The 17,420-nt window shown below is 32.7% G+C and overlaps 1 protein-coding gene across 1 annotated transcript in view; it reads left to right on the forward strand.

Annotated features, from left to right (window-relative positions):
- The window catches only part of LOC111053479 (transcription factor CP2), a 54,758-nt gene that overhangs the window by 15,433 nt on the left and 21,905 nt on the right, over positions 1 to 17,420 (forward strand). Inside the window, exons 8-10 of the mRNA XM_039431256.1 lie at positions 7,676 to 7,822; positions 9,088 to 9,198; positions 10,404 to 10,498. Of these exons, the coding sequence (XP_039287190.1) occupies positions 7,676 to 7,822; positions 9,088 to 9,198; positions 10,404 to 10,498 (353 nt within the window). The remainder of the gene's footprint in view (positions 1 to 7,675; positions 7,823 to 9,087; positions 9,199 to 10,403; positions 10,499 to 17,420) is intronic.

The following is a 17,420-nucleotide window of genomic DNA, read 5'->3' on the forward strand; positions in this document are numbered from 1 at the left end:
ACGTAGGTTCCTTCGTTATCCAAGCAGAAGCCCATTCTATAACTTTTCCTAGTTGGCCATAGAAATGTTCTTAGATTATTATCATAAATATTCATCTCTTTACGCTTTATCTCTATTAGGTACGAATAAGAGCTCAATAAGTTTTTTTTTGTAATGTTAGTCAGAATTTCATAGTAAATAATAGAATTTATCTGATCATGTTGACTCAGAAGATTTCTGAGCTCCAGCATACTATTTATAAATTCATGTTTGGGTGGTTTTTCAGGTAAGTATCCCGTTGGACATGGTTTCTCATTGTTTTTCTCTTCTGGAATATTTAAAAATGTAAGATTATTTATACCCTTGTAGTAAAACACATATTTAATGTGTTTTGTTGCCAAGACAGTACTTAAGAGATCAATACAAGATACATCAGCCATGGTTCCAAAAAAATCAATTCCAACTGTCAGAGCTTGTTTATCTGAAGCCCATTCATCGATCATAGATAGTAATATTTCTAGATTGGAAAGCAAGTTACTATTATCTGTCAATAAAAACAAATTGAGTATTTTCAATGTCTCGTCGAATTTCACCGACGCATCAATTTGCTTTGTTTGTGAAAATATAGTAGTTAGACTATTGAAGTAATCAATGCTCATACATTTCCTATTTACTACGGTAGCAATGCCCTTGGAAATATTTACTTTTCCGTTTTTTACGCTGGCGAAGGAAATATTCAGGTCAGTGTAACCTCCAAAATTAAATACGAGTGATGTCCTACTTTTTGATCTTTGTTGAACTCTATATGTATAATTCAAATTACCTAAAATTTCATTAATATCCATCACAATATTTCCAGTCTGATTTATTATTTTTTGAGAACAATATATATTTTTAAACAATCCCATAATTAGTCTTTTCAATCAATTGCTGCAATGATTTCTGGTGGCTAGGACATTGTGGATCGTGAACTTTATGATTTGATGGCTTTTTGTTCTTCTTACAATTGCTACATATTGCTTCCTTGGCGGTATTTGGACAATCTTTAGTACTATGATCTTCAGCACAGTGACCGCAGACTTCACTTTCTTTTTTGCAATACTTTGAAACGTGACCAAAGCACTGGCACTTGAAGCACCGTTGAACCGAAATAAAGTCATTTAACCTGCAAGAAGTCATGTCGACAAAGACTCGTTTCCTATTTATTAGAATTCTTCTTATCTCGGGCTCACATTCAATGATCCAATGAACTACTTCCTTGTTCTTTGGTCCAACCTTGTAGAGAGGCTTACATCCGTTTAAAAATGATTCTTTTCCTAGTTCAGAGATAGCAAAGTTTTTGTTGAAAATACTCTCGGCTAGTTCCTCTTTGCTTAAATCACTAGGGACATCGTAAATTATTAAACGTGGTTTCCTATTCTGTGGTTCAACTATTTTCAAATTTTTCATATTTCCAGTCTTCAACGCCTCATTTTCAATGATTTTCTTCTTGTCCTCTTCCGAATTCAGAAAAATCATGAGGCCACCTCCTCTAACATTCACGGTCTTTTTAACTCTAATATCGTCTTTGTTTTTGATATTCTCCGCAATACATTTTCAATAATTCTACTGTTTTCCGCTTCGTTCAGGACTGGTTTGACTGGCTGCAACATAACTATATGCTCCTGTGGTTGTAGTTTCCTAACATTGTTCCCTGCAACTTTATTGTCCTTCAATTTTCCTGGCAACTGCACCATATCAGCATAGCTTAACATAGGCCTACTTTCACTTTGTTTCATAGTGTCTACCGCCTTATTTATTTTTAAGGGACTCCTGAATACCCTTATTAGTGTTTCCGAGCCCTGCCGCTAGCTGTGAAATTGTCACTGACCTTGTTTCTAGTTTGACGATTGTTTCCGACAATTCATTAGTTATTGAAATAAATCTGTCGAAATCAGCCCTCAGAACTTTTCTTTTTTCATATTCCGCTTCCGCCCATAGATTAAGTTCGTGCTTTATCTGCTTTAAAAGTTCATAATCCTTTGAAAATTCATTGCTGATTACCTTTGATGTAGATTGCTCTGCTGGTTTCTCCATTGTAGGGGACTCCTGGACCTGTCCTGAAGATGATGATTGCTCCTGCTCTTCTCCCACTTCCTCGAATTCCGGAATTAATCCATATGGCGCCCTGACCGGTGATCTCATACGTAACGTAACGGATGGATTCACTAGTCTATCAGCTATAACTCACTTTTGCAATAATCACAACACAATTGTTATTATGTTCCGCAGCTCTAAACAACGATGTTTACTACTCGGCGTCTCAATTAAGAAATACAATGAAATAATTGTCAATGTTGAATACAAGCGACATAGGCCTTCAATGATTTGAATGTCAAGTTAGACATCAATAGAACAACTCAGATATGAGAATACGCTTGCAAGCCAAGGGTAGCTATCAAAATTGAATGTCTCGGTCGACATTAATACAATAATTTAGATATGAAAATACGCTTATAAGCCAAGGGTAGCTATCAAAATTGAATGTCTCGGTCGACATTAATACAATAATTTAGACATGAAAATACACTTATAAGCCAAGGGTAGCTATCAAAATTGAATGTCTCGGTCGACATTAATACAATAATTTAGATATGAAAATACGCTTATAAGCCAAGGGTAGCTATCAAAATTGAATGTCTCGGTCGACATTAATACAATAATTTAGACATGAAAATACACTTATAAGCCAAGGGTAGCTATCAAAATTGAATGTCTCGGTCGACATTATACAATAATTTAGACATGAAAATACACTTATAAGCCAAGGGTAGCTATCAAAATTGAATGTCTCGGTCGACATTAATACAATAATTTAGATATGAAAATACGCTTATAAGCCAAGGGTAGCTATCAAAATTGAATGTCTCGGTCGACATTAATACAATAATTTAGACATGAAAATACACTTATAAGCCAAGGGTAGCTATCAAAATTGAATGTCTCGGTCGACATTAATACACTTGTAAGCCAAGGGTAGCTATCAAATACAATGAATACATATTATAACTTTGAAATAACGTAGGACAGTGCTCTCAATGAGACATACACTCCAACATATTGAATTCATGAACATAGGCTTGAATGCCGAATAAGTACGGACAATTAAATATTTTTAATTGCCGTAAAAGCTGAATGATAGCTACAAAAATAATATGAATGCACATTAAAATGTTTGAATTAGAGATAGAGAACAACGTGGTCCAGTATCGACACGCTGTTAGTATTTTCATGAACAGTTATGCAATACATGAGTAAATGAAAGTTGAATGAAACGATTTATGTAACCTGAATAAAATTTTGAGGAAGAGATGCAGCCAGGTAGACAGGCAAGGAATCCACGGTACCCCAAGGAACAGGACATCAGCAAGCGACGATATGATGGCCACGTGATGACGAGAATGGAAGCGTCCAACACAGTAGGCAATTCCAACAATGGAAATGTGAGCAGGAAAATGTAGAATTCCAAACAAATAATCCGAATTTCAAGTTGTGAAATTTTCAGAACGATTTCCAAACGGTAGAGATGATGAAATTGAAAGTTTGAATTTCAAATGTCGAAAACATGTTGATAGAAGAATGGCGATAGACGCTAACACAATACTATGGAACTTTGACAAAGTTTATCAACGTAAATACACGAAGAAATTGATGAATAATTGAATCACAGTTGATGAATACATTTGAAGAATTAATTTGAAGGAATAATTCACATTTAAAAACGTTCAGTAAACCAGATGAATTTGGATGAAAAAGGTTAGACCAGGAGCGAATGTGCACTCACCGACTAGACGTGATCAAAGGCAAGGAAACAAGCTAAGGCTCAACTGACAAAGGACAAGCCGGAAATGCTCGATACGTAAGCAAAACGTTTGCAAACGTTTGATGAAAAAATAGCAAATATCAAGAAAGTAAGATGCCTAAAAGACGAAATAAATTCCAAAAAATTGAATAATACAAATGTTAAAATTGAAACGACGAATAATATTAGAAAACAATCTTGAGTATGACAGTGACGTGTAACCGTGACTGTGACGTCACCGGACAGTGCAGACGGACAAAATGACGTCTACGTAGTAACGGAACAAGTATCGAAGTGGACCTGTTCCAATAAATGCTTTGTCAGATTTTACACTGATAATTTTCAATTTCTTATTTTATTAGTAATTTTCTTAGCAAGTAGATTTTTTATTGTATCTAGTATCAATAAAGTATAGTTATTCTTTTTCTTATCGATTGTCAGTAGACTCCTCCATGCACAAGGACTTGTCATCCAAGCATGGAGTTATTCATTTTACCTTTTACTTGTTTTTCATATTAATGTTACAATCTAATATATTGCGTTTACTTCGTTTTTACATACTATTTAATGTATTAAGTTTTTGAATAAATTGAAATTTAATTGAAAATGAAATGCAATAAAATAATAAAACAATGTATAAAAGGTAATAAAATGAAATGAATTAACCGATTCAATGTAGGGTTTTCCACCGAGAATCCTCCCCAATATATTAATTAAGAAGCTGCTAACTATCTTAAAGATATTAATATGTTGTCTTTTTTCGTTTTCTATAAACGACACTGTTATTCAAGTTATCCCGGTGTACTTTGGGGTACCCAAAAATAACCGGAATTGTTCTGCTGTGAGCATGCCTTTTGTAGGGAGAAATAAGCCGCTAGAAGCGTGCAACATAACTCTGATAGTTCAGTGCCGCTCAGTTCAACGATCTATAGTGAGGTCCACCTTATAATGGCAGTGGAGAACGATAGGAAAGAACGTTGTCGATCCTCTGTCTTGTCAATGCCTTCTATAGACGGTAGCTGATACAGGTTTATTGATGTAATATTGACGGTTCATTCTCGTTTAAAATAATCAATTATATTTTATCAAGCAAGATATATTTTTCAAAATTTTATAATGAATTTTCATAATTTTGTTAATTAATGATCAATTCTACATTGTTAAAATACGATCTGGCAACAGAGCAAAGCGAGAAAGAGATAGCGCTATCCGCTTTGTTGAATAATAGACGCTATAGAAGCTATAGAAGCTTGCAACATAACTCTTTGATAGTTCAGTCACAGAATACATCTAAATAACTCAGGTGACCGATTGATTCGGATCAGTAAAGTGATCCGAACCTCCCATCTATACTATAGTGTGGTCCATGTTATAATGGCAGTGGATGAAGATAGAAGAATAGCGATGCCGATTCTCTGCATTAATTAATTATATTTCTACACTGTCAAAAACATAACTGTCATCGTTGTGGACCTAGAAAAGGATAGTACCACCGGCTTTGTCGAATGATAGACAAGGATAGCAAAACCAAAGTTGATCAAATACTGTCATTATAACGTGGACCTCACTATATTTACAATGTTGAACTTTCAATATGGCGGATTTTTGTGACAGGATACTAGCTTAGTTTCCATTCTGTATGTATTCTGTGGTTCAATGCTGTTTAGTTACAATGCTGTAACTTTTTCAATAAATATTATCAACAGGTTGCATATAATCTCCAAAAGTCACTGAACACTAATACTTATAATACAACTACATTAAATGCTGAGCCAATTGAAAAGGTATTTAAATTTCATCCATTATCAAGAGATGAGTTGTCAAGAATAATAAAAAATTTGAATAACAAAAAAACAGTAGGATTGGATGGGGTCTCAAGCAAAATTTTAAAAGAATGTGAAAATGAATTACTGGACCCTTTATTGCATCTCCTTAATACTTCACTAGAGCAGGGTATTTTCCCTGATGATCTGAAACAAGGAAAAATTTTGCCAATTTTCAAGAGCGGTGATTCTGAAAGAGTGAAAATTATAGACCCATTAGTATTCTAAATGTAATAAGTAAAATTTTTGAAAGAGTAGTTTTAAATAGGTTATTGATGCACCTGGAAGAAATTAATTTCATATGTGATGAACAGCATGGGTTCCAGAAAGGGAAATCTACTAAGACTGCAATAGTATCCCTTGTTGAAAGACTAATAGATATAATAGATTCAGGTGAGAAGGCAGCCGCAATATTTCTTGATTTATCGAAAGCTTTTGATTGTGTGAACCATAGAATATTATTGGAAATACTAAAAACTGTAGGTGTGAATGGTATAGAACTAAAATGGTTTGAATCATATCTCATAGGTAGAAACCAGTGTGTTGAGCTTACCAAGGTGGATGGGAATGAAATAGTAAAAATTAAATCTCAAAAACTGGAGGTCCAGGCTGGAGTACCTCAAGGCTCAATTCTGGGTCCCTTACTGTTTCTGTTGTATGTGAACCAATTACCAAAAGAGTTAAAAGATCACAGAGCTCTGTTGTTTGCTGATGACACATCGCTTATCTTTAACAATTATTTATTAGATAGTCTAGAAATAAATGCTTTTACTGGAGTACAGTCAATTGTCCAATTCTTGAAGCAAAGGCAATTAACAATAAATAGTAAGAAATGTCAATTCCTACAATTCAAAAGTAAATATAATTCAGTAGAGGATAGAGAAATAATGTGTTTATAGAGGAAAATGAATTAGACCAAGAAGAGAAAGTAGCATTCTTGGAATTTTATTGGACAGGAATTTAACATGGCATCCTTACATTGAGAGGATATGTAATAAGATATCATCTGGGGTATTTGTCCTGCGGCAGCTTGCTAGGCTGAATGATAAAAAACTACTGTTAACTGCTTACCATGGACTTATACTATCTCATATTAGGTATGCTATTTTAGTATGGGGTAATTCATCTCAACAAAATATGGACAGAGTGTTTAAGATTCAAAAGAAGGCACTCAGATGTATAGAGAAAGTGAATAGGTTAGACTCTTGTAGGCCTTTATTTAAAAAGCTTGGTCTATTAACTGTGCCATCTTTGTATGTATATGAAGTTGTAATGCATGTGAAAACGAGTGGTGTGATCCAGAATTCAGATGTTCATGAGTATAATACGCGAAACAGAGCAGATTATCATATAATGGGTCACAATAGTAGGTTATTTGAACAAAAACCAGATTAGGAAAACTAGGTAGGAAATTTTATAACAAGCTACCTCAAATCTTGAAAAGTAATGATGATTTGAAGATTTTCAAAAAACAAATTAAAAAATATTTAGTTGATAGAGCTTTTTATAGTGTACAAGAATTCCTTTCAAACCTAAACTAGGTTGAACTACTTAGTGTTAGAATTATTATGTAATAACATGACTTGTCTTATACTCCATGACTGGAGTCTTTAGGACGTTCAACGAGCTAGCTAATTCTGCTCGTCTACAGTGATATTTTCCGCGAGCGCTGGTTTGTTTGTATTTCGTTTTTTTGTGATTGCGAATTCAAATGAACAATATAAAAATATTAGAGTGACACATACCGTAACCGATTAGCTAGCTAGAGATTTGGATTGTTGAATAAATTAGAATTGAAACAGTTTTGGGCTTGAGCGTATGGTACTTTTTTGAAACTTGTGTAATTCTTTATGATTGAATAAATAAATAAATATGTTCCAAATAGGAGGCGGTGAAAAAAGAGACATCAATGGTATCCTATCATTTCACAGACTTTATTACGTGAATATTAGTAATAAGTGATTTATCTCTAACTACACAATTCTAATTTTTTGATTGATTTGAAATTAAATTGAAGTTTGCATTTTCTCAGGTGAACTGCATCAGCACCGAGTTCACACCGAACAAACATGGCGGCGAAAAGGGCGTGCCCTTCCGCATTCAGGTGGAAACATCACTGCACGGGCAAAGTCCACCCTGCCGGCTGCACACTGCTTCTTGCCAGATCAAGGTTTTCAAGGTGGGTGCCCTTAAATATTAACCTTAGAAACTTGGTCCTCCAATGTGATGGAAAAACAGGCTATTGCACTAAACTTCTTCGAATGATGACCAAACAATTTCAAGTTGATGTGAGACTCATTACAAGATGTCAGCATTCCTTTAAAATTACATCAATGTCTTCCATTCAACCAATGATGAAAGTTTGAAGTGAATCTCACTTATCCGACCGAGCTATCAGAGTCCATTTGTATCTTGATCAGAATTTATAATGTCTAGTTTGATCGATAGTTTTGGAGTGAAAATTGGACTTGAAAGTGAAAAGTAAAAACATAACCACATTATTTTTTCGAAACTTTCATTCATCAAAATTTGGGAGAAAGAGACTTTTGGGCCATGCCTGTTGTCTTCTCCCAATCATATTATTATATAACACAAAGATTTGTGATTGTCAATAGATGAAATGAAATTGCATTGTTGATAATTCAAGTCCGATGAGAAAATAATACGATATTAGTTTGAGAGTTTTGCATTTCTCATACAGCTTTCATGTTTGAATCGAATTCAGATTTATAACTGCATTGCTATATTGTTGATAATTCGAGTCTGATTAAAAATAAAAACCTCAGTGAGTAGGTTGATGTAATTTTGGCTTAATTTTTCTGAAGTACATAATTTTTTTCAAATTCTCATTGATTTATCAAGTTTAATATTACAGTGCTTATCCTTCCAAATTAGAAACTTCTAGTTTGTTCATTTTGAGCATACAATTGGACTCCTTAAAAGTGAAAATATAACCTATTTTTTTGTAAAGTTTACTGTTTATGAAATAAGGGAGTAGAACAGTTTTGGGCTAGGCTTGTTGCTCTCACCCAGTCATATCGTTATTTATATGTATATTCATTCATTCATTTATACAATAAGTATACATTATCAAAATGATAGGGAGAGGAAAAAGAAGGTAACCTTGTGCTATTCCTCTCCCAAATTTAGATAACACATAGTCCGAAATAGGTCAAGTCTTCTAGTTCTTCAATTCACAAAATTATCAGTCCTCAAGTATTTTCACAAAGTAGATTTTCAAATTTAGTTTAGATGCTTCAAAACTAAACATAGATGTATTGCTTCAATACTAAACATTTCACATTATTATAACTAAAATAGGAAATATTATGATTTGTAATTGTATTGATGAATAAATTGCATTAATATGATATTTAGTTTGAGAGTTATGCATATTTTGTAAGAGTTTCATGTTTGAATCTAATGAATTTTGTGTGTTTTCAGTTGAAAGGCGCCGACCGCAAACATAAACAAGACCGAGAGAAGATTCTAAAGAGACCGCTCATTGAGCAAGAAAAGTACCAACCTTCCTACGACTGTACTGTGCTCAATGATGTAAGTGTATCACATGAAACCATTTCAAAATCAAATTTATCGCCGTCAAAATTGAATATTATGATAGCATCAAGTAAAATGTGTGTGTATTTGGTTGTAGATGTAAGACGGTTTTCGTTCAATAACTGTTGTAAACCAAGTAATGTTTGAGACTGGGAACAGAACCTCTCTATCAGCAAAACAAAACATAATTTATGATTCCTGAAGGGTTGAGGATTTAAAAGTAGAATAAGCGATAATTGTTCAAAAATAATTACAGTATTATTTCCACTTTTTGTGTAGTTGAGAAGTTGATATTGTGGTAATTATTCATATTAAATAAAAATACTAAGAAATTGTCAAAAACCACAGATTTATTGATACTTATAAAAACCGGTTTCGGTTGTTACACCATTGTCTTTCTAAGTATCAATAAATCTGTGGTTTTAGACAATTTTTTATTATTTTTATTTAATTTAAATAATTATTATTGTTATGCATTGAATAGACAAGCTCATTATCGATCAGAATACCGTTTCACTTTCTGTGTTGTTGTGAAGGTTGATACCTATATTGAATGAATACGACTATAGTCAATACCTACTAATACTTCTGATAAGTAATAATAGGTATTGCTATAGTGAGGTCCACGTTATAATGGCAGTGGAGAAACATAGGAGAAAACATTGCCGATCCTCTGTCTTGTCAATGCCTTCTATAGACGGTAGCTGATACAGGTTTATTGATGTAATATTAACGGTTCATTCTCGTATAAAATAATTAATTATATTTTATTAAGCAAGAAATTTTATTTTTTAATAATTTCATTATGAATTTTCATAACTTGAGATGAAATATTTTGTTAATTAATTGATAATTCTACATTGTTAAAAGACGATCGGGCAACAGATCAAAGCGAGAAAGAGATAGCGCTATCCGCTTTGTTGAATGATAGACAAGGATAGCAATACCATTCCTAATCAAACTCTGTCATTATAACGTGGAACTCATTATGGATATTGTTAAAATAATTCATTTCTTAAAGCAATTTCTTGAAAGTAAAAATGTAATCTATTTTTTGAAAATGTTACTGGATAAGCTAATAAAATTTGGGAAAACAGTTTTGGGATGAGCTTGTTGTTCTCTGCCTTTATGATTTGTAATTGTATCAAATGATTTTTGTTTCATTCAATGAATAGCTTTCAATATTTAAATTTGTTTTTCAGATGCCCAACGATGCTGACCCTGTCTTCAGTCCAATTGCAATAACTAACAACCAGCCTGTTGTTGCTACAGCTGCTATCCAGTCGCCTGACAACAAGTAAGTGATTCCTTTTTTTAATTCCATTCACGATTCTTCTACCTAATAAAATACCTATTACCTATTTATCATACCTAATAAAATAAAATTATAACAAAATTACTGTTATGATGAGGAAACGGCAACATAAGCAATATTAATAATTCATTTCATCATAATATTTTCATTACATTCATTGATCATCTATATATTGCTTGTTTCCGTCAGTATCGGTGTGCCGATAATGAACTGTTGGTTGGTGGCTTAAGTGCAGATAATTTACTGCTCAATAAATTTTATGCAGTTATATAACATTATATTGTAAAATCAGCTCTGCATAAATCTGCTGCTCCAAAAATGGAACTATCCATCACTCGCTATGATACTAGTCCTTCTTTTCAGCTACTGCAGGCTAATTACTGCTAATAATTTTTACCGCTGCAGGCTAATTACTGCTAATAATTTTTACCGCTGCAGGCTAATTACTGCGCGTCTAGCCTCCTTCCATTATCTACAATGGAATCTATTTCTGACGAACCCTAGCTAGCTCTAAACTACTGCTTGTGGATCTGTACCTATAATGATGCATAACTAATTCATATGGTTGTTATAGAATAGTATCAGATAACCAATACGAACCAAGACTAGAACTCTTCACATATCTACAAACCTACAAATGCTATGATCACTGACTGTGATTTATACAATACTACATTTACTACTTTGAAAAATACTTTCTACTTTGAAATAAATTGTTCGACTTTTGCTATGTATTTTATTCTTTATACAAGGGTCATCGTGTCTTGAAGATTAGAGTACTATGTTAATGTTAACTGCCAACTATTGGTCAGTTAGGGAAAGAGGACAGGGTTGTCCTCGCAATCAGAACCGTATCTAATCTATTGCAATAGATAAGCGCCGTGGTCTCGGTTCTCTCTGTTGAAGGGTGGTTCCTTAAGGTCAGATCCGCTAACAGACAATTTATGAGATTAAAAATTACTTTTGTTGTAGAATTTTACTTTTATTTATTTACAGAACAACTATTACAGACTACAGGCATTAAGCCCAAAACAGTCTTCACTACCATTTACAATCGAATAAAGTAAGTTACTAAAAGAAATAAAAATGAGAGATACAGTACATGCAATTCACAAATACATAAGAAAGTTGATAAGTATGAGGAAAGAATAAGTAATTGTAAGTAATCTAAGCATAAATAATAAATACAGAATAAAAACTAATCTAACTTATCCAAACTTATCCAATAAGTTATAAAAAGAATAGGCCTACAGTTGAGCATAGAAACAGGTTAAGGGAAAACATGTGCCACCGTGGGAAGAAAATTGATGAAAGCAGAGAAGAAAAAGAAAAAGTTTTAACAACAACAAATATTCAAGTATAAAAGTTAAGGGATTTAAACTGTAGGTTTGATCAACTCTATAAAATTAATAAGAATCACGGACATCGTATTAATTGAATCAATTCAGAAACTGAATTCAAATTCAATGATGAATAGCCTCAATAATGCGCCTTCTAACCTCACTAACAGGGCCATGCACATCAACACCTTCACAAACGCTATTGAATAGCCTCAGAACTCTATTAAGTGGAGAGCAGAAGTTATTGAATCAAAGATTCGTAATCTACCTGAAACAGAAGTTCTCTCATAGAATAAGCTTTGGGAAGAACATTTCAGAATAAAGTTACACTATTTTTTATAATCCTATACATGACAGAAAAAGGCAGAAATTTTCTTCTGGGTTTGGTGTCAGTGCTGTAAAATTTCCATGCGGCTGCCATGATTCATTCATCAATTAAGCCTAGTTTATAAGATGCCAAATGGCGAGACAATCGTCATAAGGTAACTGACTGGCATAAAATTATTGTCTTCGTATAAACACTTAAGGCCAATTGTCTTGCCAACTGTCCCGACAATTGGCCCGAAATTCAACTGTCTCCGGGAGTAGACTATGGACAGTCAATGGGCCCACTTCACATTCCCCAAACATTGTTGAATATGTCCGAAGACACTGACCTTAGCCGGACGATCAAAAAAATTCATCAGCTACTCTATCCAAATGTTGAAATTAGCTACACATACTACACAACTTGCGGTGAATTTCAGTCGCATTTTTATTCTTTCCTGTTGAAAAACGGATGACACTACGTATTTTTAATTTTGCGGTAGAAGTGAGTGGTAGTTCCATATTGGATTGCTTGTAAATGACGAATTAATCATTCCAGCCGCATTAATAGTCTATCTTAATTCTGGATCGATCCTCGTAGCTTCAGACCCTTCGATAAACTTAATTTGTGTTATGACTAAACTTTGTAATTATTGTTAGAATTGATTCAATTAACTCAATATTATTTTGTTTTTAATTGAAAAAATATTAATAACAATATTATATTGTTTTCTCTCAATATTATATTTTTTTATGAATTCACTTATTCATTTACGTATTATCGGCTGAAGACATTATACAAATGACATTATAGCCAAAACATGTCGTGTCCATTAGAAAATACGTGAAAGGGAATTAGTTGATTCATTGAAAAAATATACATGTGTAACCCTAGAAGATACCGTACCAAAAGGTTTTTCTTGCATAATATTTTAATAGCTGTCTCTCTGCTAGTAGTTACTGCTAATACTAGGCTCTGCTTGCTAGTAGCTACGGAGTTTCAATTAATGATTGATCATAATATCATCACATGGCTGGAATTATCAGACGTTTTTGCTATTTCTAATAATACTTTTAAGAAATCTTCCCTATTTTAAAACTTTTATTTTCTATTGATTCGCCTCATCCAATTGGTATTAAAGTTATTTTATCCCATTGGTCATTTCTACCAATCAATGATGAATCATTACAACTTAAACTAGAACCATAAACAGATGGTTCCTTTATTTTTATGATATTTTATCAGATCTACTTCTTAATTTTAAGTACAGTAGTTTCTTCTATTTTCAATTGCATCATATTATTCAGCTCTTACTGCCTGTCTTAATCGTATCCAATTTGTAAATTTGTTGCTTCTTGAAGTTGAAAAGCTGTGTAGTTGAGAAACTAGTAAATTCTAGTTATTTATGATTACGGTCTTAGAGAAAGAAATACATCTTTATTGTTTATTCTTTTTCTGCCTCTATGTAGGGATTTTCTTGTTCTTTTTTGTTGATGACTCATTTGTTAAGCAGCTTGCAAAATCCACTGGAATATTCTGACTTTTAGCAAAACACCAGTGAAATGCAGTGGAATTTCCTGCATCTCAGAGTTATTCCGATTGTCTAAAAATATCCTCCCCGAACCAATAAATCGTGATTGTTTACTGACTCAATCTGTCGAAATATTATTTATAGACTTTGCTTATAAACTGAGAACTTCCATTCAGTTTTATGGCAGACCATAAAGTCTGTTTCTGATTAGAAACTTTGGCTGAATTGGTCTCTCGTCATGTAAGAGCAAGTTTTTACATAGGTGCATTTTGGGATGAAATTGAAACAAATAATTGATCATTTAGTGAATCAATAATCCAGTTTAATACTACAGTCGAAAAAATGATTGTTGTCATTCTTTAGTTTTGTTCGAGATATTATAAAACTGTAATCAATGTTAGGTGAAGATAAGATAATACTCTTATTACTCTCTATTTGGCATACTCCAGATAAAATTCTTCTGACTTTTTTTTCAAAAGCTATCTACACTTTAGCTTTGCTTATTTAGAACCTGTTTACATTTCGCGTTATTTTGTGAGGATTTAAAAAGTACTTGACTTAGAGGTTTTGCTAATTTCCTCTACTATTAGTGGATGAATAATATTGCCGAAAGTTATTTAGACAATTAATTAACTCATTCAATCAATCGGAAGTTCAACGTTAATTTTATTTCATCATTACTGGCCAAACGAATGCATTATTCTATTAAATTATTTATTTATGCTTTTCAAGATTATTTGTATCTCATACAAATAATTGAAAACTTTTCGATAGTCTCTCCATCTCACTTATCATATTATAGATCAATCCTTATGTTTTTTTAATTGCATATTCAATAAAAAAATTAAATTTTTTTTCAAGTTATTGGATATATCAAGAACAAAATAATAATGTATGCTACCACGCTTATTCAAGATTTGTAATTTAAACATAACTATAATGAAACGGGAGACTAAATAGAAAGTGTAATTTGTGATAATTTTGACTGAGAGGTAATTAGAATCTATTTGGTTACAAGTAAAGCAAACAATTTTAGGCTAGTCTTACTTTCCTCTCCTAAGTTCCTTTCATTCAACATTGTGTAACGCTTTACGACTAGATAGTAAATGTGAAACATATGGATAATACTGAATGAAAGTAAGAAAATTGAGTGTTATTCAACTTATTAAAATCTAGAACTAACACAAAGCCGCAGTTATTAAGAATAAACATTATCATGAGCTAGGGATAGGCTATAGGTAAAGGTATTTTTGATGATAAACTATTCTCAATAAATAAAAATTAGAAATCTAATTACCCTTTTAAAATTGTTCAATCACGACCTTCTTCATTCTAATTTTTATTCATATTAAGAGTAGCCCTAAAGATTTTTTTTTAATACTATTCTCATTTTTTTTAGAGATTTTAGTTCGAATATTCTACTTCAAGATACAATATTTGGGTTAATTTCATTTCATTTATTTATCGTCACATTACATTAATTTTTGAGTAACACTCATTTGACTGGTGACTTGTCAATACTAGAACAAAATTATATATTCAAAAGACTTAGTTCTAACTTCTTGAAAGTAAAATAAATAAGTAAATACACTCTATGATGTATCTCATCAAATTCACATGGAAATGAAAGTCACAAAAAGTTAAGTTACACTCTACAGCCCCTTTTCACAAATTAAAATTCGGCAGCAGAGTATAGATAGGGCTTTCTCTACTAGCATTTTTCTGACTGTTAGTTTGAATTTGCATATTGAATCTAGATTTCTTCTGAATATTGGAAAATGTCAAATCTCAAATTATTCAAACTTTTAATAAATTTATTACTGAATCTATTACGCAAATGATTTCTGTTTCGTTTAGAATGTTTTACAAGCTCGAGAGTAGTACTGACAGTGTACAAATTATCCTTAATTTTGTTTCTTGTTTGGAATATTCCAATATTATTCTTCAACAATTTAAAGCTCCTAATGCTCGACCTACATACTCTTACTTAATTTGCATAAATAATTATTCACAATTTCTGTTAAGAGTATTGATTAATGGTTCTGGCAGAAAGCAAGCATCTGTGCTTGAATGGTCGTCTTTGTGTTATGTGGCGACTTTTCTGTCCATTATATTGTCTTGAGTGGTTGTTAACTAGTATTGCTAGATGATTATCAATACCGTACTTGCCGGTTGCCGGCCGGCTTTGTCTTGGATTTTTCTTCTCCTTTTTCTTCGCCACACTGGTTCAAACCAGATGACGGTCTCTTTGCAAACTTGCACCTTGGTTTAGGTTCTGTCTAGCTTGAACAGGATTCAGCATTTCGTACGATTCATGATTTTTACTATTTTTTTTAGTTTCATTGACCTCTGAGCTACAATCTGCAAAAGTGTTTGGTGTTCACAGATTTTGCCATCTTACTTACTTTCCTAATCCCCCCCCCTTTCAGGGCTCGGAGGCTGCTGTAGAAATCAATATTATAAAAGAAAAATTAAATTTCTATTAAAAGCAAATTGTTGGAGATTTTTCGGCACCTCTTGTTGAAAGTTCCAGAGCAAATAATTTCTGAGTACAACTGAGGGTTGTATTTATAAACTATTATTGAGAACGTCCATAGTAGGCAAGCTAAATAAGCCTTTTGAGGAGTGAAACTGTTGAACTGTTGAGTAGATTGGAGGAGGGGCAGTTTTTTATATGAACCTGTTGTGCCTTTCATTATGAGCGTGCAATGACAGTAGGCAATATTGAATTAATGGCAAATGTTTTTCATAAGATCAATGTGAAAACAAACAAATCATACATTTGCTGGAACACATCACGTCTACAGTTCACATATTCTGGAAAAATTTATTCGATAAAGTATTTAATGTGGCTTTCTCAAACGTTCAATAATCCTTACAAAAATTCTTGAAATATGTTCAAACTTGAAGTGATTCATTTTCTATTCAATGATTAAATTAGTTTTTTAATTGAAAAAGTAAAAATCAATTGCCCTGAAGAATTTTCTTCTCTTTTCATGGACATAGTATAGAACGAGAATTTCTGTCCAGAAATAAGCGCGCTTTATGTTCCATAGATTATATTGATCTTGTTAAAAAAATAGTTATTTGTGCAACTAGTGCGCAAAGTGACAGTCTGCTGCACCGAAAGAAACGTTTACGCACGAGCCATAGGCGAGTGCGGAATGGTTTCTTGAGTGCAGCAGAGGAACTTTGTGCACGTATTTCACATTAAATTTTTCCTACAGTTACCATTGAATATGAAAAGTGAGTAATTATCAGTAAAATGATGGCTGCAATCCATCAAATGTTTGTGTGTGTGATGCTGTTATTAATAACAACCTAAATTTATAATCCAATTAAAGTTGAAAATTCTCAGCCAAAGTTCTCATTTTTATTCATTCAAGAATCAGAAAAAATACAGATAGAACAAAAAATTCGCATTCAAAATACACTCCAACAGCTGATTGATGGCTGCAAGATGGCTGAACCAACAAGCGCGCGCCCTAGAGGGAAGAATCGTACCTAAGTTTGTTTCAACCAGCTAAAAAGTACTGAAACAGGATTCAGAAATTTATACTTTTGCTCAAACTAACGAGAAAAATGCTCAAAGTAAAATAAAAAATATTTATAAAAATAACATAGACAACAGAGAATATTTATTGTAGTATTCTTATGTTTTTTTATTATTTTTATTTACATGGATATCAAACGGTAATTATTTAACCTGAAAATTCGATATTTATA

The sequence above is a fragment of the Nilaparvata lugens genome, chromosome 6, assembly GCF_014356525.2.
Source record: "Nilaparvata lugens isolate BPH chromosome 6, ASM1435652v1, whole genome shotgun sequence".
NCBI lineage: Eukaryota > Metazoa > Arthropoda > Insecta > Hemiptera > Delphacidae > Nilaparvata > Nilaparvata lugens.